Source organism: Ammospiza caudacuta, chromosome 1 (assembly GCF_027887145.1).
Source record: "Ammospiza caudacuta isolate bAmmCau1 chromosome 1, bAmmCau1.pri, whole genome shotgun sequence".
Taxonomy (NCBI): Eukaryota; Metazoa; Chordata; class Aves; order Passeriformes; family Passerellidae; genus Ammospiza; species Ammospiza caudacuta.
In genome coordinates, this window is record NC_080593.1 from 127701064 (window position 1) to 127726413 (window position 25350).

The window sequence follows — 25350 nt, forward strand, 5'->3', positions numbered from 1 at the left end:
TCCTCTTAAGAACCCCAAAAGATCTCTCTACCTGCCGACAAAACATCTCTCAGTGCAGCAAAATTTTTGTTCCCAGGATTTCTAGGATTTCCTTCTCCTACCTCTGATAGAGGTTTATCCCTTTTCACAGTCTTCTCCTGTTCCACCTGCATATTTTTTTGAAATAAGGTTTTTCTTCTTTATCTCTAATTTCCTTTTAATTTAGGTGTTTCATTTGGCCTTGTATAAGAAAACCAAGAAACAAACCCTTATAAAACCTTGCCCACCTCTGAGCTGGATGCCTCACTTCTCCTGCCTTCACTGTTCAGACTCTGCTCATTTTGTCCTGTTCCATAGCTCAGCTAACTTCAGAAAGTGTCTAACAGGATTGTTCATTGTCCTACACTGTTTCTGTCAGCAAACTTGGCTCATTATATTTAGATGAGACATGAAAGAATTTCTGGCTACATGTCTGGAAAATACAGTGCCAAACTGATTATTGAGGAACAGTTTTTATAACAGCAACATAATAATTTCCCTAATTTCAACAATAATTCATACTTTGGGTGGATTTGTAAATTGTATGAATTATTCCAGATATCTGTCCATACTGTAATTTATGCCATCCAACTAAGATTAGAGGAACACAGCTGTATTTTTCTGACTTAAAAGTTTGTGACTATTTGAATCTGTGAAATGTCCTAACACTTTGTGTCTGTCAAGAGGATGTTTAAAGAAAGTTTTATTGGTTGGTAATGTTCTGTTTAGAGAAGTTGCTTGCCTTTCAAACTTTACTGTATAGTAAGATTGATTTGAAAGATGAAGATATGCAACACGTGTCACAGTGTCTGAAAATGGATAAAATCAAGTGTTGGATTAAATACTAGTCAAATAAAACTTACAGACAAAAAAAACCCCAACATTCTGCTTTCAGCATCTGCAGTAGCAGATATTGATCAAACACCACGTCTTAATAACATGATCATGAAGCATTGTTAGATATGAATCAGATTCTCTTTCCCAAATGTGTTTAAGACAGATTCTGCTTGGTGTGCTCAAAGCTCACTGTCAGTAATAAGTGCAGCAGAGGGCTACTTGCCTTGGAAGATGTGAATCCATGTTCTGTTCCCATGATCTTTTTTTATGTTCAGAAATACCCAACACAACTCAGACCTTTTCCAGGGAAGTAAGGTAAGGAGAATGAAGGTATTTTCCTTTTTGAATAATGAATCTCCCTCTGAGAGTTGTTCTGAAGTCGTTAGATTTGTAGAAGTAGTACCATCAGCTCCTCTTTGAAATAAAAAAAAAAAAAAAAACTGTGAGAGGGGAAATGGAGCAGAACTGTTGGACTTAGTTTTTGATACTGCAGTAGTACTCTGAGTAAACCTCAGAAAAATCACCTATAACAACAGAGAGTAATGATGATGATGTAAAGAACACTGGGAACTGTGATGACCTGCATCAGAGCTGAAACCTCTTTGGCCCATCTGTTTTGAAACCATGCACCAGAGGGTAGCAGATGTCCTTCTACAAAGGGAAATGTGCTACTCCACATGATGTATATGAGGCATTGCTGTCACATGCAAAACTGTCATACTTATGCAGATTGCTATGCACAGGGGCCAACAGATATAGACAGGTAATTTACCACAATTAAATCTTATTCAACTTCAATAAAATTGGATAACAGCAGCTACAAGCACAAAGTGTAAAGGACTGCTGGCTCCAAGTGAAAGAATCCTTCAGCTACAAGAAACCGTAGGTATTACTAGGCAAACTTCATAGACAATGACTGGGATTAACATTATGTTATATATGAAATGTATAGATATAAATATAGATATAGATGATATAGATATAGATATAGATATAGATATAGATATAGATATAGATATAGATATAGACATAGATATAGATATAGATATAGATGTAGATATAGATATAGATATAGATAGATATATACAGATATATATATATATATATATATATATATATATATATATAGATAAATATATATATACACATATACACATATATAATAACATATATATATGTTATTACGCAATATCTTTCTTAGGACGTACCAAGAAACAGCATCTGATGCAAGTAATAAACATACAAAATTAGTTCAAAATTAATACTCTTTGCAGAGACTCTAAAATCATCACAATCTAAATTTAGTTTTGGTAAAATATGTTCACTATGGAGATCCAGGAAAAAGCTCTCCAACTAGTTCTGACACTAAACAGAAATAAAAATTTTAAAAAACCCAGAAAATAACAAGAGCACTGACCTGTACCTGTCTTGCTGCACTTCCTTCTCATTGATCTCTGGTAGCTCAGTTATTTTGCTTCATTGAAATTGTGGGATTGCCATGTAATGAAATCAAACTTTTAGTTTGATTCAGTCTGTTTTTTAAGTGGAAAAGGACTGCTGCTGGAAAGACAAAATAAAAAAGAAAAATTAAACATGGAAGGAAAACACCCCAAAAGATAGCCATCCTCTCCATAATTTTTATAAACTTCACACAGAACCTCCGGACAGTATTTCAATTTCCTATTTTCAATATACAAAGAAATACCTTGACTTTAACATAAACTTAGTTAACTGTTTACACTTGACATCTCAATTAGACAGAAAAAAAAATTTCTTCTTGGCTTAGACTGTTATTTCACAGATGTTAAATTCACATGAATTCATATCTAGTGACAAATGTTGAACCTTTTGAATTGAAAAGTTCAGCACAGTTGTAATTGTGATAAAGGTCACAATATTAATGGTCCTAATATTGTCTGTCACTTTGACACATCCAAAAACATTAATACATTTGAGGTACATTTTAGAATTCTTTTTTCTATCTTACCCAACACACAAAAAATTGTCTGTTCTAAATTCACAAATAATTTCTATAAAAACAGAGATTTCAGTAGATATCTTTTTTCAACAAGACCTAGCTCTACAAATGGATTGATTCATTCTGCACAAGAATTTAATGTAAAATAAACTTCCAAAAAGCCAGCTGAAAAAGGTAGTACAAGAAACTGCTTCTCCCCAAGAATACACAAAACACAAAAATAGGTATTTATTATTTTGATTTGCTTGTGCACAGCTGCTCCTTTCATCACCCAGCATAAATATTGGCTGATCAACACATACTAATACTCTAATTCCCTCCTTCATTTTTTCTCCTGCTGTTGAAACATTTGAGAGGTTACTTTTGGCATGTTGGGGTCCCTTGAAATGCACCTCATGCAGTCCCTGTACACTTCCATACAGTCACTAAATTTCCCAATTTTCTGCTTTTCTTTCTATAATTACATTTCCTCTGATGGTATCTCCATTCCAGAGTGCTTGTAAGCCCTTCTTTCTTCTTTCCAAGATTTCAAGGGGGATCAAATATGCAAGCTTTGGTCCATGTCCCTGCCACTCAAAGCAACCCATAGCATACGATAGCTTTCACTTTGGGGAAGATCTTTTTACTTTCTTTAAGGATCCAAGCCATGTCCCTAATATCTAGCCCTCAAAGTTGTGTCTTCTTCCGTGATCTTTTTACCCCCATGTTTTTGCAGCATCTGTGAGGTTGGCTTTGACAAAATTTAGTCATTTCCCCTGCACTTCAATTCCTCCAAAATTGTTTTCTTTCACTTCCTTCGCAAAGGGAAACAAAATCTTGGGAAACTGAAAAGAAAGACATACAAACACTCTGGAAAAGAGATAGGATCAAATGAAATGCGATTGAAAAAAACCCCCAAAAAAATGGAAATCGAGAGATTTGATGACTACAAGAAAAGGGTCTGGTAGGAAATGAGGTGCAGTGCAAAATACCAAAACATGCCAAAACTAAACTCACAGATGTTACAAAAGCAGTGGAAAAATCAAGGAGAAAGACAACAGCTTGGAGGGGAAGATATCAGGGAGATGGCATGGATACTTAAAAAAAAAAAAAAATTGCCTAAAGTCAAAAGCCATGAAAAGGCCTGTATGTCATCAAGTATAGGGATATGAACTAAAGATTGATAAAATTGATTCCCGTTGAAGTCTGAAAGTGAAAAGAAAGCCTTACAAACACACTGGAAAGGAGATATGATCAAATGAAATGCAATTGAAAAAAACCCCAAAAATCCCAAAAGTCGGGACCCTTCGTGACAACGAGAAAATGGACCAGGATTATATCTGGTGCAGTGCAAAGGAGCAAAACATGCCAAAACTAAGCTCACAGATATTGCAAAAGCAGTGGAAAAATCAAGGAGGAAGACACAAATTGGAGGGGAAGATATCAGAGACATGGCATGGATACTTAAAATAAAAAAACCTTATATTTTGCCAAAGTGATAGCCATCAAAAGGTATGCCATGCCATCAACTGCAGGGACATGGACCACAGCTTGCCCAATTGATCCCCATTGAAATCGCAAGATTTCATTTCCCTTCCCAGTAGATGTTATTTTCTAACTAACCTCAGAGATTTTGCAAAAGTGGATGGAGCTGTGCTGTCCTGAAGATATCTGCATATCTTCCTGCTAATGGGAAGTGCTTAATGAAGTCTTTGTTTCGCTATGCTTGTGTGCATGGCTTTTACCTTACCTATTGACATGTCTTTATTTCAACCCATGAGTTTTTCCAACTTCAATGCTTCCGATTCTCTTTGTCATCCCACTTGGTGTTGCTGGGGAGTGAGTGAGCAGCTGTGTGGGGCTGAGTTGCCAGCAGGGGTTAAGCAATTATACATACTAAATGCAAAAGCACATTTTAAAAAACAAAATGGATCTTTAAGCGAAAGAATTATTTTCTTTCCGACCTCCACATTTATTTAACAGCCTCGAGGCAATGACATACAGCAAATACACTCTAACTGACATTAAGGTAGATTTAAAACAGCGCAGGCCGAATATCTGCAGCAGATCCACGATCTTGGCTCCAGTGTTGTTACAGTCTTAGCAGGAGTTTGGTCCTTGTAGACAAAAGATGTTCATGACCAGTTATATCTTACCAGGAGCTTGGTCTTGTAGACAAAAGATGTTCATGACCACTTACATCGCGGCCTGTTGGTGCTGGTATTGCCCTGTTTATACCAACTCCTGTTTACTGCCAAGCTTCACCTTTGGCTGCGGGCAGATTTCTCCCAGATTGTTCCCCTGTCTGAGCCGGCCCTGGAGCCCTCTCAGGCTGGCACTGCCACCGTGGCTCTGCCCAGCCCCGAGCAGGTGAGGCTGTGGGCTGAGTACAGCGTGTCGCAGGGGGCGGGCAGCGAGGGGAGCGCCCTGCGTCCGTGCCACAGCTCCGCAGCGCTGTCCCCGCAGGCCGAGCGCTCGAGAGGGAACGGGAGCCGCCACCATCCTGTGTGCAGGGCGCGGGCGCCCCCGAGCGGCAATGGTGGAACAGCGCAACCCACTGGCAGAGGAACGGCTTTTCAGCCGACAGTTTTTACAGTATTCTTCTAATTAGGACTATGAATATTGTTTTGAGTCAGTAGTTTTTCTCCACCGAGTCACAACAGTATCCAATTAGTCATTCAGGTTTTGCTTATGCTTGTGCATCACTTTATAAATGATTCTAAAATATAGGAAAAATTAAACATTCTCACTTCAAAGCCTCTTTCTTGATCCTCTCCATTAATCAAATTTATTTTTGCAGTTATGTATAGACCTGGTTGATGTTACAGTTCCAGATACAAGAATTAAAAATGCTTCATGTTACAGTGGCAAAGTACTGAACTATACTTAATTTAAAAAGGCCCCAAAGATCCACATAAAAACAGTAATATGGGCAAAGATAGAAAAGAGTAGTTGTTCAAAATTAGAATAGTGACTCAAAGTAAATGTGAAAAGAATTGCTGATGAAAGATACAAGTGCCTTTTTCTTAAAGAATTCAACCTCTTATTAATTGCTGAGTAAATACTTGCATCCAATGTCAGAGACTTCAAACAACTCATTCCCTATAAAAGAAGTACAAAAGGAATTTCACCAACAGTTTTACATAGTTTAAACTTTGTCCTGCTTACTCTGGGAAAATCAGAAAAGCTATGCTCAGCAGTATGTCATATCCCCTTTTCCAGACTTTCTTTTACACCTTTCTGCATTTCTGCTCAACATACTTGTTAACTGTGCTTCTTTTCTGAAAATCTTTGCAAGGTTCCACAATTGTATAAAGTCACGGATTATTACAAACTGGAACAGGTGACACCACACTACAGTCCACCGAGATAGAGAACCACCTCAGAACCATGAGTCCACAAAATTTTTTATTAAAATAACACCAACTTTTGGAAATCAATGCAATGCAAAGAAAAATTAATAGTTTTTCATCCTTATGAAGTATGTAAACTGTATTCCAATCCTGACATGACTGATGTAATACAGGAAACTGTATCCCAGATGAATGTCAAAGTTAAAGACTGGCATGCTGAGCAAGGAAGGTTCTTATTCTTTGCAAGAGTTCCTTCTTTACACTGTCTGGTACCAAAGCTGAAACACAAATAAGAAAGCAAGAAGTAAAAAAAGACAAAACAAAAAGTATGCTAAAACTACACTTTTACAATAGCCATTTCTATTCTTTTATTCTTCTTGCAATTTTTTTAATACCTAAAGTAACTGAAACAACTTGATTTTCATATAGCACATGTATATTTTTCCCATTTAAAATAGGCTAAAATTAGGAACTATTGAGAACAATGTTACTGGTCAGGTTTTGGGGTTTTTTTTGCCTATTGATAGTCCAGAAAACTGGCAAGTTTGAGGAAAAGGATTATTTAACAGGAAACAGGATACAATCACCAGAATAAGTGTTATTATCCTACCTTTATTCTTCACAAATTTAAGATTAAAAAAAAATTCTCAAATCTGGTCTCTAGAAAGGGTCTCAAGCAAGCTATTTTGAATGCCTATTTTTATTTAGAACCTAAGGAAGTTTCTACCACTAACATCAAACCCTGCTAGAGAGCCTGAGAGGATCAATATAAAGAGGACTGCAGTTTCCTTAAATTATGTAATTTTTTTAAATTTGTATTCCATGTCCTTTACTCTTCCCGTTCCACTAGAACTGTTAGTTCTTATTTTCCATCTTAAAAGATTTGGAATTTTAAATCATCTGTGTTGCATACACAACTTGGGACCATTAAGTCAGTTATAAAAATTAATAGAGACATGACTAAATAATCTGCAAAAGTAATCTGAAGGCTGCTACACAATACAAATTCACATTTTTCATTGGTTGCTATTATTAAGCTATTAACATTTTATTTGTAGGTAATATCAAGCTATTAACATTTTTTATTGAATCCAACACAGACAAGCTCATGATGCTGCTTTCAAAATACTGATGAAATAGAGGTAGGTATGTTTATTGATGTACTACTCCATCCACATTTGCATTTTCTTACCTCTGCCTTTGGGAGTGATTTCTGCCACCAAATCATCAACAGTAACATGTTCTAATCCTTTTTCTTTAATGACATCTAGGGAAGACCAAGACCAATACTTTAAGTCTTTAATCATTCATAAAATGACAAAACCTGTTGTCATGGTTTGACCCTGGTGCAATGCCAGTGCCCCCATGAAAATACATTCTCCCTGGTGTCTGCTGTGAGATGTGACCAGGAATAGAGCAAAGCAGGCTCCAGCTTAGGAACAGAAGGTAAACAACTTAATTAACTTACAATACATAAAAGAAACACACAGAACTCAGGATGAAAACTTTCCAAACATTCCTCCTCCCCCCACCAAATTCCAATACATCCACCCCTTGATCATCAACTCTCAGTCCATCACCACCCTTTAGATAAGCAATTCTCAGTTAATCAAAGAGTGAGGGGTCCCTCTTGTGCCACAGGCTTCCCCTGGAAACACATTTGAGACCTCTTGTGTTTCCTGTCACACATGACACCGCCTGGAGATCATTGCCATCCTGACACCTTCCTTCCATGCCCAGTGCTCTCACCACTGCGCGTGGACCAGAGCTGATCTAGGGTTTTCCTTTTAAGGGTGCTTTGTCCAGTTCCAAAAAGAGCACAGTCTCTCACTTTTGGGACACCTGTCCCACTCAAATTCACCCCCTGGGGCTGAGGTGTCTCAAGAACAGAGATCTTCTCCTTCACTGATGATCGAGGGCACCAACCACCCTCCTCACCCATTGCCTCTGTTCACACACTCCTTCACATAACAACACTGAACTCTCTTGGCTCTGAGCCATTGCCTCCCCCTAAATGCAGTCTCTGTGTCACAGGAAAAATGGTTCTGTCCATGGCTGTACAAGAAAAGTCCAGCCAAAGGCCACTCCATCATCTCCTCCTACCTAAGATTCTTCTCCACTTCTCTTGTGGCCCATTTCCTCTTATCTCATCGCTATCTTTCTTCTCATTCAGCTCCAGGAGGATCAGCATTTGAAACGTTTCCATCATCCAAGAAAAGGGTTAAAAATCTCAGGCTCTGCCTGTCCAGAACTCCCACGATGTCCAGCCGGGCACCTTCTCGCCACATCCCCCGCTTCTCCGTCTCAGGTCTCAGTTGGCCCTGCTATCAAATTTCAAGGTGGCACAGGCACAGACACCAGCTCTCTCTCTCTCTCTCTCTCCCCTGGGGGGATTTTGCTGCCTGATGACTCCCCAATGATCCTCCACCCTTCCATCCTCAGGGGCCTTCACCTCCCCTCTGTCCCAGGCCCTACCTCACCCGGCTGCTGCCGCCCAGCCCGCAGCTGGGCAGGGGAGCTCTGACCTCTTTCACCACTGAAATGCAGAGACAGCTTTCCTGGGAGTTCTCTGCTTTTAACCCCTGTGTTCTCAGAGGTGTATCCATGTCCTCAGTGGCCACATCAGGTGCCAATATTCAAATCTGAGCACCTATTGGTTTGACCACAACATCCCATAAAACTCATTTCCTCTCAAACCAGGACACCTGTGCTGGTGACTAAGAGACAAACCCTGCCTACATGGTCATGGGAGAATATAAAGAATATGAGACCTAAAGATGGGTTATTAGCTCAGTACCAACTGCACTGTACAGTGGATTTTAGTCTCTCACTCGTGCCATAGATTTAAGGATGGGAACCTGTCACTGCTGATGCATCTTGATCAGCTCATATTTTAAAAACAAACATGAAATTGTTTTATCTCATTTGAGCATTACCACATGTGCCTGTTACTAGAGTGTTGGAGCAGTTCACAAGTTGGCTCACTTATCTCTTAAAACACATTATTTACACAGTAGTAAGAAAGGTGCAACCGAAAAAACACTTTGGAACATACAGTAAGGAAGAGCACAGACAGTAAATCCTTACAATTCTTCCAACTGGTTTAAACAAGATTTCTGTACCTATTTCAGCCAAGCCAAAAAGTATGTCAGAGAAAAAGGAATAAATCTATAGGAAAATAAAGGCTGTTATTAATACACATCAGTATGTTTCATCAGTATGAAACAACTGTTTACTTATAGTGCCTTGCACACTACTGAAAAATGCAGAAATCAAAGCTGAGAAGTAATCTCAGTTCAGTAGCATGTTTAAACATAAATGTCAAGTTGCCAGGGATACATTCTTCTTGCACAGGTCTTGTTTAAACTGTCAGTAAAGCCTTCATCTGGGACTTCTATTTGTCCAGAATCTCAGTTGACTACAAAGGAAATAAATTAATTGACCACTGTTACCTTTGCAATGTGCCTTCAACTGATCCTTCCAGCCACATTCAATTAACTTGGCTCTCAGCAACTCTTTAAGGCTGTTAAAACAATGTAAGACTTGTTAGAACAGCAAACATTCTTGACAGCTTAAATATGCTCCAGTGTGAAAGTCAGGCCTACAATTACTACCCAAGAGGTCCCAGAGCAGCAGCAGAAATGGCTGAACAGCAGGTGAATCCAAAATTAACTCACAGAATTGCTTCAGGCAATGTTGATGCTGCAGCCACAGAAAAAAAAATAGAAGCGCTTGAATTACTTAACCTGAGTCTACTCCGGCAGCAGATGTATGCAGACTTTCAAAGCTGGAGTATTTCACCTGATACCAGGTCTTTAAAATAAGCAAAACCTTCTCCCTCACCTTTCAGGAAGAATTCTGCACTACTCAACTGCAGGTTTATCTCCCCAGTTACACATTATCTTGTTCTGGGTGAAAATGAAGGATCCTATATCTTAAGCTTCCTAAGCAAGGTTAGCTATGTAAGCTTAAGCAACAAGAATTCAGGCGTTACTGGAAAAGGCACAACAATCTGCCACAATGAAGCATCTACTCTGTATAGCAAAACAGAATATTGAAAGTTAGGTAAAAAAGTGAAAATTAGTACTAAAAAAAACAGAAGAAGGGAAAATGAAAGTAAGATAGGATAAATAACTTTAATATCTTTTACCCTTTTCTCCATTAGCTAGGAAGCCTGCTTATCTTGTACAATCCTAAGTAACTCTAGCAAAACCCTGTTTTTATGAATGAAAGGATTGTAGCAAGAGTTTGAACAGTGTAGGTCTAATACCTTTTACTCAGGGAATTGTGTAGAGGGCAGAGGAACTGATGACAAAAAGCAGAGTAAGAATACAGGTGAAATTGGCTGCCTCTGGATATTTCTTAGTTCAAGAAATCTAAGTGCTCTGCCTCTGATCACAGCACAGCTCTGATAAAGCCTGTTTACAAGACAGATTTTGACATCGTGATAAAACCCTTCCTATTCTTAAATTAGCATAAAATAGATCTCAATACCATTCCAATAAATTGCTTGCTTTTCTCAAGCTCTGTGCAATCTTCAAGGGGATGGTCACAACCAGGAAAGATGTAGAGCAGAGATACCATGTCAGGCTACAAAAGGATACACCAGGCACAAGCCTATGCCATGACCCAGGAAAAAATTTCTTCCCATACAGGTCTTTAAAAATGAAGGAATTAGAGCTTTTGGTGCATGGCATTGCAAGCACAGTGAAATGATGAGGTAAACGTCATAAGCTCTCTAGTGATATGCAAATATAACATCAATAAAACAGACTGAAGAGACAACAATAGGCCAAAAAAATTGTGCAATTTACTTGTTTGCCTTGATTGGGATCTCTAGAATGACTTGCACAAGCACTCCTTTATGTATTGTACAATATATTGCTTTACATAATAAGAGAAGAGCTAGAAACATAAGAAAAACTTAAAAGCAAAAAGGAAAGTTTTGTTTCCTTCTCCTTATCAGGAAATAACAAGACTTAGTGCAGCAAATTGAATGGAAGGATGATTCTTACATGAATCTAGGGCATTCCAACACAAAATACCTGCATAAGGGAAAGCTTTAGAGTTCATAAACCAATTACCCATCCTTTATCTCCCCACTACATCTTTACAAGTGTAAAACTAAAATAAAACTGTTCAAAAGGCATCTTTTAAAATAGTTTCTATAACACTCAAGACTTTCATGTGCAAGCATTTAAAGAATTTAGAATTGCGTTTACTTTATGGAGTTTATTGTACTTCTAGGTGTAGTGCAGTCTTGATGTATTTAAAGCCTCTCACCGGCATGGAGGAGGATTTCAACTTACCGCTCTCGCTCTCCTGTTTCGATTAGCTTTTGGTTAATGGTTGCTCTCATCTGCGCATCTTTATTCATTTTGGAAATCTAGCTTTTCCACAAACCTACACAGAGCAAAGCAGAGTTTCGACAAATGCTGGTATCATTCACTCAACAAAAAAAAAGTGACCAAAACACAATGACATGCAGTGTTCCGTCCACTGACACACCCCCGCGGTTAATGGCCGGAGCACCAGTGTGTGAGCGGCTCAGGGGCGAGCTGGGCACGGCACCCTCGCGGCTGCTCGAGCGCCGGGCTCACCGGGCCGCCTGCGCGGCCTCGGCCCACCCTCTCCGGGCGCGGCCTCTCCGCAGCCCGGCCCTCCCGCCCGGCGCCCCCGGCGCTCGGCCCGCCCAGCGGCGCCCCGGAGCGAGGGAGCGGAACAGGGAAGGCCCGGCCCGGTTCGCTCCCGGCTCGCTCCCGGCTCACCGCCCGCCGCAGCCCCGCCGGTCCGTGCAGCAGAGGCGGAGCCGCCTGCAGGACGCACCACGCGCCGCCAGCCCCACCGCTCCTGGGAGCAGGTGCCGCCGGGAAACGTAGTCCGGGCTCGGCGACTACAGCTCCCGGCGCGCCCCGGGCGCACGGCTGCCTCCTGGCCCGGACTACGGCTCCCAGCATGCACTCCGGCGGCCGGGCGCCCGCGCACCCTCTTCCCGTGGTGCTCCGCGGCCACTGCCGCGCGTTCCCCGCGGGCCCGCGGAGTTGCCGGCGCTTCCCGAAGTTTTCCCGGCGCCGCGGGATGGCGGGCGCCGCCCACTGCTCCCTGCAGGCCAAGCGCCTGCTGCTGGACCCCAAGTTCGAGGGATACAAGCTGTCGCTGGAACCGCTGGCCTGCTACCAGCTGGGGCTGGACGCGGGTGAGGAGCGGGCGCGGGGCTGATCCCGCCGGGCATCCCTTGGGCAGCGCGGGGGGGACGGATCCCGCCGCCTTTCCCTTCGTCCCCCCGCGGCCCTCGGTGCAGGGTGCCCCGAGCTGGGCACAGCCCGGCCCGCAGCACCGGGAGCCCCGCGCCTCTCGGACGGCGGGGGTTTCACAGATCGAGCGCTTCTTCTCGGCTCTTCCCGGTATAATTGCTGCAGTTGGCCAGGGGCGCCCGGCGTTCTCCCCGCCCGGTGGCTTCGTGGTGGACCCAGGTGTCTGACCTGTCACACCTCTGCCTTAGCCTGCCCCTGGGGCGCTTAGTTCCTGAATGAGTAAGGAAACTGTGTCCTAAATCTGCTGTGGTGCAAGGCAAGGTGAGGCCAAATGACCAGCTGAGGTAGTTCACAGCGGAGTGTGAACGGAGCTCCTGCGCTTTAAAGAAATATGTATGAAATTAACGTCTTGTACAAACTTCAGCAAATTAGCTGGCTTTCTTTCTTACTCTGCCCAGAGCTGAGAGGTGAATGTTCATTCCATGCCCTGCTTTCTCTGCCAAACATCATTAGTGTTTGAGATGCTGGTCCATTAACGCGCTAATTCACTGAGGAGTACATTAGCACAAAGTCCTGTTGGATATGTGCCTACAATCTTAGCCATGCCCTGAAGTATCTCAGCACTCTACGTTTACTGATTTGAGAAATTCAGGTCTTTTTGTAAGGTGGGTGAATTAGTTTGGTTTTCTTTGTAAAACTGAGACAGTAAACACAATTTGTGTGGATCAGTCTCAGTCTCTATATATTTACTGAACAGTATATCTGTCTACAGAGTGACCCATTACATGCTGCTTTAGTTTGGTTTAGAATGTACTCCATTCGTGGTAGATCAGAACGTTGTGTTTGCCATGCTGAGTTGTCAGCAGTAGGGAGGAAGTTTTTAGATAAATTTTGTATTGAAGGGTAAGTGAATGAGATTGTGAGTGTATCTGTGGTAGGACTGCAAAATATAATGACAGTAACATTTTTACTGTAAGACTGCTTTAGGTGTTACCTTTCAAAAGACAGCCCAAATGCAGCGTTGCATGTTATGAGTGTGCTGCAGTTGTGTCAGAGACAGCAGCAGCGTAGCATTGGTGCACTCCCTAGTTTGTCTCTTACTTGCTGTTCTGCTTATGGTCAGGCAAAATTTGTGCTTCTTGTATAGTCAGTTGTGCACCTGTTCTAAATAGGTGAGGATAATAGATCTTCATTAAAATACATGAACAATGGAGTTGCTAATGGAGAGATGGATCTACTCAGTTCTTGTCCCTTCAGATACTTTACATAATGGTTACAGTAACTGTGTAAATGTGTAATAGAGGATCGATATGTGTGTGTTCTTTTCTTTCTCCACTTCCCACAGCACAAAGACCCTGACTCATTTCAGCCTAACTTACTCAACTGTGCTACCGAGTCACTAATACTAACTCATGTTTTCTGTCCTGTGTGTGCATTTGTAGATATAGGTACTGGTCCTCTAAAGAGTGGAAAGTTTTTATTGTTGTTCTTGTGTTTTGGAATTAATAACAGGAAATGCATCAGGCCTTATATCTGTCTTCCAGATGTTTTGATTGCAGCCTGTTCTTCAGCCAAATGGCTGCCTCCTTCTCCTTGCTGGTTTTCTTTTGTGTCCTTCGAGGCAGTTTACTCACAGTGCAGAGGTGTTCTGTACCTGACTTTTGTATTTCCCAGTGTCAGTGGTCTACACATGTGTTAGATTTAGGGCATCCTTCCAAAATTTGGTTTTTGTGTTGTGCAGGAGTGATGGGTTGAGTTTTAGAGACGGTGGATGGTGTGTAGGCTGTGGCTTTTTCAAATTACTGGGTGGGAGAAGAAGGCAGTAGTGTGTGGGAAGGCCAAGAACTTCTGCTTTCCAGCACACTTGTATACAGATTCAAAGCCTCTAGAACATGATTAAGAGCTTGGTAGTTTCTGGGTTATTAAATAAATATTTGTCACTGTGTGAAGAATTTTATTTAATTTCCTCAAAGTGGGACTGAATGCAATAGCTGAAAAAGAAGTAAAATGTTTAGGAACACTGTCAGTACAATTATTTCTGATTTTATTCACAACTGTTTGCAAAAATAACATAGTAGAATCTGGAAGATTATTGTAAAAAAGTGGTTGGTTTTTTGTTTTACAGAAAAAGATGTAATGAGTGTTCGTCTCAAATTACCTGAGATTTGTAGTTTGCTTGGGTGGCATCCCAAATTTGGTGGCAGCTAAGAGGAATATGTGAGTTTTAGAGTACTTGGAATACATGACAATAAAAAGAAATAAGTGCTTGTTCTTAAGTAGAACTGAGTTTTAACTCAGCTGTAGTTGAAGTGTTTATTATCTATTTTTATTAATTTCACTGCTAGCTATAAAATAAAATTACCAAAAAAAAATGCCCTGTGGGATTGATGCAGTCTTCAGCCCCTAGAGCAGGTGGATAGCAGCATGTGATGTTGTGTGACAACTTGTGGTGGTTGTCATGTTCCTGAGGACTACAGTGAGCTTCATTTTCTGACCATCATGTAAAACCTAATGTTCAGTTCTAACATGCCTTCAATTGGTTGACCGTGCTTGCCAGGAATTTGCTGTGGTCAGATATGCAACTGACATTTTAAGAAACAATTTATTTATTAGATCTATTAAATCACCTTAGAAGGTGATTTTCTAATAAATTTCTAAAAATGTATGGTCACAGTGAAGAAGAATGGGGGAAGTATGATCCTGTCCCTTCTCTTTTAAATACCATGATTTTCATGTTCTTCTTTTAAATCTTCCTTATTCCAACCCATTCTGTCTTAGTTAATGCTAAACTGTCACAGTCATTTGTTTTCTCATCTCTCCTCCTGGTAATATATTTCAACTAGTAATAAGTCCTATATTATTATGCTTTAAATTCCTAGCTCTTCACTGTACATTTTGTCTTTCTCCTTACTTTTTAAAGTTTATTTCCATAACTTATTTTCAAATATTTCCTTGCATTAATTTTTTGTAATGCCTTTTTTTTAGATCACCTAATGTTTAGGAGGGTCTTGGTCATGGTTATCTCTTCTGTCCTAATCCGAGCTCCGCAGAGTCCAAAGCAGAGACTGTGGGGCAAGCCCTTGTCTCCAGCAAGTAACATGTCCAAGTTGCATAACATTTTTAAGGGATCAAGACTATTGTTGGTTACTGGTTAGATGTCTCATAATTCCTTTTCCTTTCCAGAGGCTTGGAATTTGTTCAGGTGTGGAATTCCCTGATCCCCTTCCTCTCTATCTTTTCTGTTTGGCAGGACCATTGTACTTGTGATGTAGTAGTGGATGTTTTTCAGTATAGCTACAGCAGGAAGGCAGAGTAAACATTTGCTCAGAGATGGAGCTGCTGATGCAAGCCAGGAGCATATACAGAGAATGCATTCCTTTGATCATGTGCATTTATCAGTTTTATCCCTTTTTGTGAAAAATTATGGCAATGCATGCTGCTTAGAAGGCCTGCTTCAGTGAAAAGTTGCTCATTAGTAGTGCTCCATGGAAAACAGGTTTGTGACTTTTCATGGAGCAAAAGGCACTGCTATGTTTCAAACATTTACAGAGATTTTCATTTGCATTTTCCATTTGCATTTGAAAATTTAAATATAAAAAGAGTGTTTAAATTAATGTATGGGAAATAGTAAGAAATTGTGAGCTTTTTCAGATATTTGCAGCTGTAATTCATAGAAGTTTAGGTCTCAGGCACATATTTCCTCAACAACAAGATGCTGCCCTTTAACAATAAAAGCATGTTTTTTATAATTAAAAGAAAAAGTGTTAATGCAGGGTTAGAAGGGTCTTTGAATGCTGATACTAGAAAATTATCTCTTCCACTAATGGACCAGTGTGTCTGCAATACAAAATTGCTTCCACTGGGTGGCATTGTAAAACAAGACATGACATACAAGCATATAATATTTGATAGCACAGAATATGCTGGTATCATTACTTTGCATATTTTGCAATTTTGTGAAGTTGCTTTAGTGTATTCAGGGAAACATATAAAATTAGAGGGGCTGTTTCAGGGTTGTTCCTCATCCTTTTTTTCTCTTCTTTTCCCCAGTTCTGCTTCATAGTGTTTGGTGGCAGATGTAAGAAGACCTCTCTATTCATTTAAAGTATAAATTCCTTGATTGAATGTTCTTTATTTAGAGCAGATTTTTTTTTTTTTTTTGCATTGCAGACTAGTAATTATAATAATATCTAGCTAGACATCTTACAGCAACAGTTAGGTTAGGGATGTGTTACTTCTGTTGATTCTTGTGAATTACTTTGTATTTAGTGCTTTTGCTTTCAAGTAAAGCATTGTGAGTGCAAATCTTTTCTTTAATTACGTTTGAACTATTTTGAGTCAAATTATTTAAATTATTTCTTTTAAAGCACGGAACTAGTAGAGATAAATACAATTCTAGAAAAGTAGCATAGTTTTCTTTATACTGGTCCAAAATATCCTATGCAACTAGGGTTGTTGTGAATTAATGTGGAAAGCTGAGTTTATATTTATATTTAGTTTATACAGTGTACATGCTTACATTTTTTTCTGGTATGAATAACCATGTATGAATCAGTGTTGCTGGGTTATCATGATGCAGGTGTGTTTATCAGAAATTTGAAAGAGACCACGTATCATTCCATTGAATAGCTGCCATTGACTGCTGCTTCTTAATTGAACCCAAACAGACTATTGAACCCATTGAGACTGGTGCATTAGTCTGACTCTTAAAAATCACATGAACAAAAAAAAAAGAGAAACAGGAAAAAAATTAAAAACCATAAAATAAACCCAAACCAAACAACAACAAATTGGAAAAAAATCTTGACTGAACAACTAAATTAAAACTCATAGAACTGTGTAACTGTGAGACTGAATAAGGTGATGATCTGATTGAAGTATTTCTTCTTCTCCATTTATATTAACTTACCTTTCTCTGAATTTACTTTATTAAAAGTCTCTGTTTCTTTTCTCCCTTATTTTTTTGTACTCAACTGTATTGCTTTTCTCTTTCTTTGAAAGACCGTCAAGAATCCTTGATTCTTGAAGGCGGTAGAAAGGAAGGAAGGAATGAATTTCCCCCTAGTGTAGAATCTTCTATAACCCATCTAAGCACATGGTATGTGATAGCAGATGGCAGATTTCACTTGGTCACAGTATGGTTTTCAATTAATGGAGAATGGCATAGGTTCTTTAATTGCTTCATCTTGGCAGGGCTATACATCTGTATAATACATTCCGAAAGCAGTTGGCTGCCTCATTTGAAGTGTTTCATGACAAGAGAATACATATTTGTCAGATTTCCTAATTTCAAATCACCTGTGTATTGTATAGTTTCTGAGTTCTGTTTATGGAATTAATTACATATGACAATAATACAAGGGATTGGATCTCCTATTCCTGACCCCTTTTATTACTCAGGGCTTATCAGAACTGCAGTCTAGAAAAATAAAGGACAGAGAGTTCATGTTCTTCCAGATTTTATAAAGTTTATCACCTTGCAATCAGCTAATCAATAGTTTATTGTTCCAAGAATCTTGGTGAAAAATTGTACATTTACTTTAGGAATCATCTAGTTTGGAGTATTTGGACTGTTTTTAGTTACGGTTCTGACAGGAACAACATAACTAGGGGAATAGGGAGTGAGAAGTGGAGAAAGGAAGCCTTACCATTTCAGGGGGTTTGTGCTAAAAAAATCTTTACATGTTTCTGCATGTATATTCTAATTTCGTAGGATCAGCTATACAAGAAGTAGATTATATGTGCTTGGTTTCACTGATAATAATTATCCTGGATTATATTTGGTTTGGCCTTTAATTGTTTACAAAACATTCATGTCATCTCTTGTGTTGGGAAAAATATCTCTGTGATAAAGCTTGGTTACACAAACAACTTTAAAACGCATTTTCACAATATACTCTATTTTTTTACAGTGTAATTTAGAGTAAAACATTCTAATTAATTAAAGTAGGAATTGGAATGAGTAGCAGTCCTTACCATTAAGACAGATGTGTTTTCTTCTCCTTTGTTGATATTCTAGCTTGTTTTGAAGGGCCATAGCTTGTGGAACAGTAATTTGTTAATTGCAGAGGTACAGAAATCCCTCCTGTGTGGTGAATATGAATAATGATTTGATCTGGGTGGAATTAAAACTGCTGGTTTGCAAATATCAACAGTGATTAGGAGACTAATTGCTAATTACACTGTCATTTTGCAAGCATTTTGTATAGTGTGACTGGATTTTTTATTAATCAGGCAGCATAATCTTGCATAGTTTCCTAAAGCCACTGTTACGTTAATAGCCAGTGTCTCTGACAGGGTCTGTTCTGAGCCATACAGGGATTATCTGGTTGTTGAGTTTGTGATAGCTGTGCAGTGGCACTGATGGTACTGCCAAATGAGCTGCTCTTTGCAGGAATTGGCATTCTGCCACAGTAAACTACTTCTGCTGCAGTAGGGTTCAAGTAGATGCTAAAGAATAGGCAGAAGTCTGTGTGCTGCTGCAGAGAGTTGTGAATGGTCCCTGTTACGGGGTGGGATGGAAGTGAAATACTGGAAATAGATTTTCTCTGTTTCTGAGCAGAAAAGGGAAGAAAGTAGAAGTTGAAAAATTAGGAGCTACAGTCTGCTTTGAGTAGGATTAGCCTTGAGGTGCATATCACATACTCTGGGCTTGAGTGCTCATTATCATAGACTGACAGTTTACTTGTAACTTTCTAAAGGAATTTTGTTGGGTGAAGTTCAAAATAAGTTCCCTGCAGGAAAGCTAAGAATCCTGGGTTGACTATACCGGAGAGTGAAATGGAGTTCTGGTTATCTGAGACTATTTACAGAACGATAGACTAGACTTCTGCTAATGTATTTTGAAGTGTTTGAACTGCACCTGCTGCATCTCTGTATAGATACAGAATAGGAGGAAAAACCTGAACATAATTTAAATAAAAGCTGCACATAATTTAAATAAAAACCTGGTTAGTCTTCAACAAATAATCCGGTCCTGATTACTGATAGCTAAGTAGAGGTTTTCTATTTGGACAAATCTTGCTTAAGTGAATGACTGTAGGTACTATGCTTCTTGCCTTGAAGAAGGTAATATTCTAGAATACTAGAATGGCTACTGAATGGCCATTCTTTGCAACCTCTTTCAATTAGAAAAGCTTAGTCTGAAATTTTTATGGTATCTTAGACATTTCTGGAAATTTCAGCTTCAGTGAGTGTGCTAAGAATATGGTGGGGGGTTGTTGTTTGTTTGCTTTTGATTTTTGTTGCAATTTTGTTTGGTGCTTTTGTTGGGTTTTTTGTTTGTTTTTGGGTTTTTTGTTATTACCATGAACTAATTCTGCTTTGTACTGTTTTAATCCTTTACCTTGCAAGTGTTGGTATAGTAGCTCAGAATTTAAGAGCATGAAATCCACGTGGTTATATGGAATATTTCTTTTGCCTGCTGTTTTCCTAGAGTTACTATAGAGCAGACTTTTTTTTCCCTTACTGTAACACAAAGTAGGTTTGACATTGTTGTTGCCTGTGTGAAGATGTGTGTTTCATCCTGTGAAGGTTATTGATAAATTGGACCTCAACACACGCTGGTGAGAGACAGGGTGGAGGGGTATTGGGTTTGCATGGCAAGGTTTTGGTAACAGGGGGATTACAAGGGAAGGCTTCTGTGAGAAGCTGCTGGAAGCTTCCCTCATGTCTGACAGAGCCAATCCCATCCAGCTCCAAGATGGACCTGACACTGGCCAAGGCTGAGCCCATCAGCCATGGTGGTAGTGCCTCTGGGGTAGTAAACTAAAACAGTATTAAAAGCTGCTGCACAAGAACTGCAGCCAGAGAGAGGAGTGAGGCTGTGTGAGAGAAACCACTCTGCAGACACCAAGGTCAGTGAGGAAGAGGTGGAAAGAGGTGCTCCCAATGCCAGGGCAGAGTCCCCTGTGGTGAAGACCATGGAGATAGAGGTGGTCTCCCCCTGCAGCCATGGAGGCCCCTAGGGGAGCAGAGATCCACCTGCAGCATGTGAAGGACCCTGTGCTGGAGCAGGTGGATGCACCTGACTGAGGCTGTGATGGCATGGAAAGCCCATGCTGGAGCAGGCTCCAGTAGGACCTGAGATCCCATGGGGAGAGGAGTCCACACCACAGCAGGTTTGGTGGCAGACTTGTGACTCCACTGGGCACCCACACTGGTGCAGTTTTTCCTGAAGGACTGGGACCTGTGGAAGGGAGCCACTCTGGAGCAGTTTGTGACAAACTGCAGCCTGTGGAAAGAACTCACCTTAGAAAAGTTTGTGAAGGATTGTCTCCTGTGGAAAGGACTCCTTGCTGGAGCAGGGCAAGAGAATGAGGAGGAAGGAGAAGCAGAGAGGTGCAATGAACTGATCTCAGCCTCCATTCTCTGTCTCCTGTGCCACTGGAGAGGGGAGGACAGAGTGACCAGTGGGAGTGAAGTTGAGCCTGGGAAGAAGGGAGGGTTGGGGGGTAATGTGTTTTAAGATTTAGTTTTATTTCTCATTACCCTGGTCTGATTGGCCGTAAATTAAACTAATTTCCCCAGCTTGAGTCTGTTTTTCCTGTGACAGGAATAGGTGGGTGATCTCTCCTTGTGCTCATCCTCTCTTGTGAGCCTCATATTTTCTCTTCCCTGTCCAGCTGAGGAGGGAAGTGACATGTTGAATGGCTTTAGTGGGCATCTGGCATCCAGCCAGGGCAAACCCACCACAACAGGCCACTGTAAATGGTAATGGTGATGAGATAATCAGAGCAAATTGCTGCAGTGGCCTTCAGGGTGGATGGCTTGCTTTCCAAGTTTATGGGAAATTTTAAACTATGTATACATAATGTATTTTTTTTCAAATAAAGCATACCTATGGAAGAATTATTTTTAAATTATTAGTTTGAATTTTAAATTACTAAATTGCAAATAAATAATTGTTAAAATAGTCTTTTTCTTTTCCCTCCAGCTGTAGCAGAAGTGCAGCTTCGTGATGATCAATATACCCTTGACCACATGCGTGCTTTTGGCATGTATAATTATCTTCACCTTGATTCCTGGTACCAGGATAATGTCTACTATGTTGATCAGTTTGGAAGGGTTATGAATCTGTCAGTGACTCTGGTAAGAATAAAATCTTTTTTTTTTTTTAAACCACTGGATTGGAAAAGATGGGAGCAGATGAGATAGAAAATATTGCAAGTAGGATCCAAATGCACAGATTGTGGGAAGCTATTGCCATGAAGATAGGTGGAAGATATTTCAACAAAAATGCATTTCACCAGGAAGAATAAAAGGATTTTAAGTGAAGTTTCTGACTTCTTTATGTTAATAATATTGCATTAGTATGGCTTTTACTGTGTGTTGCAATAGCCCTGTACCCCTGCTTAAGGGACAGGACCACTCAGGAATAGAAGATGCTTGTGGCCAAAAGGAAAAGCAAAAGCCAGAGGATTCAAAAAAGCTTACAGAGGTTTTTTAGTGAATTACACATTTGGTATGGAGATTGAAATATTAGTCCCTGACCTCCTAGTACAAGCACAGAGCAGTGGGCTGATGGGATGTTCAGGGTCCTGGAGGTGCTGCCTGGGCTTGGTGGGGGTACTTGTTCATGGGTCAGTTTCTCCACTTGGAAAATAGGTGACTCACTTTCTACACACATTAGTTATCATGTGAAGTTTGTTCTTTCAGTCCCTTCTGGAAATAGGTTGGAGGGCTTAGGGGGTCTCTGGTGGTCATACCTCCCCCTTGCAGTCCATGTCCACATCCACTTCTCCACATTGTTCCTATATGCATGTTGTACTGTGCTGTGCTTATCTCTAGGAGCCAGAACATGGACATTTGTCCCAGAGAAGTGCTGTCTTACCTCTGTGTGGCTCCTGTCTCCAGCCACATCCTGTTCTTTCTTACAGTGTGTTATTACCAACAAACCTTGGTTGAGTCCACAGCCTATGGCTATCACTGCTGGAGACGTACACATTAACTCTTTTCTTTTAGGCTTCTACGTAGTGGTGCATCTGCTTCCGTTCTGGGCAAGATGGACATGATGACAAGCTGAAGGAAAGGGAAATGCTTTTTCTCTAGTTGCTTTTCTCTTTCTCTCTGGTATTTTTTGATGTTTGTTTGCTAGCTTGAAAACCCAATTTATGAATTTTCCATTGCATATTGTATACACGTTAGAATTAGAAATACTTAATCTAGACATCATTTGTTGGAGGCAAAAAGATGCTGGTGGCCGTGAGGGAAGTTGAAATAGTATAAACAAGTTAGACCAAGTCTGAAATTTCTGCTTTTATACTGGTGGTCCTAAGTAATCAGTAATTCTTTTAAGCCATTTTAATGCTCGGATGCTTTAGTTTCCTTTACAAAACTATACTTCATTTCAGAGAGGGAAGGACATGGTTCTATGGACACCATGTGTCCGGCACATACAATTGTAGTGCTTGGGCATTAAGAAAGAAAAGACTATGTGGAAAGGAGGATGCCTGTTCATACTACCTGAGTTTGACTCGTAACCCTGAGAGACAAAAGAAACCACAAGGCTATGTGTGGGTTTTTGAGAGCATGTGGCTTAGCCTGTGCAAGGTTCTGGGGACAGAAATTACTAGATCAGGGCTAAACTAAGAAAAGTTCTGAAACTGTAGTTTTAGATTTTCAGGAAATAAAGGTTTCCAGAGCATGGTAGGATGAGAACTGAAGGCACAAAATATTCCTTTCCTTTTCATAGTATGTAGCAGTTGGAGATTTTGGCAGACTCTTACTGTGACAAAATAATCTTCTAGGACTTCTTCCAAAACTTTTGAGATCATCTGGATTCCTAGTAGAAACAGCTAAAAGAAAGCCTTAACAGTGGCTTGTCATAATCTCGTTTTTTGTTTTATCCTTTGAGGTTGGTTAACCGTGGTTTGCTGCTGGATGCCCACCCAAACACTCTCTCACTCCCCCTATTCAACAAGATGGCAAGAAAAAACGAGAGAAAAGCTTGTGGATGAGGATAAAACCAGGGAGATAACTTACCAGTTACCATGATGGCCAAAACAGACTTGACTTTGGGGAAAAATATTTAATTTATTGCAAATCGGACTAGTGTAGGATGATAAGAAAGAAGGTCACACAAAGCTTGTACCAGGAACAAGCTCCATTGTTCAGAAACTTGTACTTGCTCCACTGTGTGCTTGAGCAACAGTGTGGATATCTGTCCCCTGTGGGTTTCAGGAGGACAGCCTGTTTTTCCATGGCCAGCTCCAAGGGCTGCAGGCAAACCTCTGTTCCACACCATTGGCTTGGCTGCAAGCTCAGCTGTCTGCAATGGAGAGTCCAGTGGAGCCAACTGGAAGTGGCTGTATGTGCACTGGGCAGCCCTGGCCCTTCCTCACTGAGGCCACCCCTGCAGGTCTCCTCTGCCTGCACAGCACAGACACCCACTGCATTTCCTTCACTAGAAGGGCACTCTGTGTGTAAATCTATTTCTTAGCAGATAAAAGATTTTACAGCAGCCTATAAATTGAGACAAGAAATATTCTTCTCTAGGACCTATTTCAAGATAATGGCATTTGATTAATATCTGGTGGTCACAAGTTTTGGTTCCACCTGAAGGGGAAAATAAAACTGATTAAACTGTGAAATAAATAGACACCATCTTGTGTCCTAATACATGATACTGTTCTGTTTGGTAAAGGAAACATGTTTGCATATGAATAATTCCTTGAATTTGTGTTCAGAAACATCAACAAGGTGTCTCATTACAAATGTGCGCAGCCATATATTAGTCAAATATATATTAAAAATAGCATTGGTTTTAGACAAGTACAGCTCACAATTAAAATTAATGTCAGTCTTCTTTAAAACAGAAGATGGAACAGGGTGATGAGTTCATCCTAAAATCAGAGTAAAAGAGCACATAGACTTTCTAGCACATCATTATTTCAGTTCTATTTCTTAGTTTGGTCGCAGCTTTGATTCTAATATGACAGTTGGTTATCATATGTCATATCATATGATTCTAATATGATAGTGTTGGTTATCATATGTCATGAATTATCCCTGCAACTTTGGTGTTTAAAAAGATGTCATCTGTGAAGGAAAAGAAGTGCATATAACACCTTGCCACTTGCTCAAAATCACACATAATTGAAAAAAGAAAGTGATCAACACAAGCAGTTCTTCTGTGTTGATGGATGAGGATTCAGGTGGGTTTTTTATGCCAGACTGAGGAAATTGTTACTCTTAACTTGGCTGGAAATACTGTATAATAGCTTTAACCTTCTCATGTTACAGCTGTTGGACTTTTTTCATTTGGTATGCCAGCAACAATCAGTACTTTGCTTTAAACACCCAATGGGCAGGGTAGTGACAGGATTACTGACTTGAGATTTTTTAATTGGTCAGGTTTTTATGCAACTTTGTTGATTGCTTGGTGTTTGTAGCATTCCAGTATAGCTGCAAAACATTCAAAGTTTTCTCCTTAAGCAGTTGGACTTGGTTTCTTGACCTTAAAGTTCTTGCAAAGACAACTTGGTTTCTTTTTATGCTCAGATAAACAAATTGAAAAATTGTATAGGAAACTCTTTTCTCACCTAATTAAAATCCTTAATGAAATATATATTTTCATATCTTTAATTTCCAATGAGAGTTAGCTATGGAATACTGTTTCTGTAACTTTCAGTTAACTTCAATTCAGAACAACTGTTAGTGGCACCAGACGCAATGTAGGAATTGTATTTCAAACAAGTCAGAATAAGAAAGCTGATAGAGAACAACAAAATCTTTCACTGTTGTGTTTAATGGTGTTAAATACATGTCTCCTTGTTATTCAGAATGCTGGGTATTCATTCTTTTTTTCATTTAAAGAGATGTGTCAAATGCTTAGGTATTTGTTATTTCGTCTTTGTGGGAATTGCCATATGACTTACAGCTTTTATTTATTCCTTTCCTTTTTATTCCTTTATTCCTTTCTCATTCCCAA

The 25350-nt window shown here is 40.0% G+C and overlaps 2 protein-coding genes across 5 annotated transcripts in view; one reads left to right on the top strand and one right to left on the bottom strand.

Moving 5' to 3' along the window:
- Positions 1-2387: 2387 nt before the first annotated feature.
- Positions 2388-11993, bottom strand: ENY2 (ENY2 transcription and export complex 2 subunit). 4 transcript variants are annotated; one of them, XR_009275297.1, is made up of 5 exons: positions 11475-11545; positions 9618-9688; positions 7358-7432; positions 4836-6443; positions 2388-2415 (listed from the first exon to the last, which is right to left on the bottom strand). XR_009275297.1 is itself a non-coding variant. In XM_058813467.1 (5 exons), the coding sequence occupies exons 2-5, from the start codon at positions 11540-11542 to the stop codon at positions 6367-6369; spliced, it is 291 nt and encodes a 96-aa protein (XP_058669450.1). In that variant the 5' UTR covers positions 11543-11568; positions 11934-11993; the 3' UTR covers positions 4836-6366. The 4 variants fall into 4 exon arrangements, 3 of the variants coding, with proteins under 3 accessions (XP_058669450.1, XP_058669458.1, XP_058669441.1); XM_058813467.1 differs by lacking the exon at positions 2388-2415 and adding an exon at positions 11934-11993 and having other exon boundaries at positions 11475-11568; XM_058813475.1 differs by lacking the exon at positions 2388-2415 and adding an exon at positions 11674-11919 and having other exon boundaries at positions 11475-11568.
- Positions 11994-12183: 190 nt separating this feature from the next.
- NUDCD1 (NudC domain containing 1) overlaps positions 12184-25350 on the top strand; it is a 38428-nt gene continuing 25261 nt past the window's right edge. Inside the window, exons 1-2 of the mRNA XM_058805280.1 lie at positions 12184-12361; positions 21355-21509. Of these exons, the coding sequence (XP_058661263.1) occupies positions 12244-12361; positions 21355-21509 (273 nt within the window). The 5' untranslated portion in view covers positions 12184-12243. The remainder of the gene's footprint in view (positions 12362-21354; positions 21510-25350) is intronic.

Excerpts from the sequence above, each read along its gene's own strand:
- ENY2 (XM_058813467.1), bottom strand. The coding sequence starts at position 11,542 with ATGAATAAAGATGCGCAGATGAGAGCAACCATTAACCAAAAGCTAATC. Across the intron at positions 9,689-11,474 it reads GAAACAGGAGAGCGAGAGCG|CCTTAAAGAGTTGCTGAGAG; the intron begins GTAAGTTGAAAT and ends TTGTTTTAACAG. Across the intron at positions 6,444-7,357 it reads AATCACTCCCAAAGGCAGAG|CTTTGGTACCAGACAGTGTA; the intron begins GTAAGAAAATGC and ends TTTGTGTTTCAG.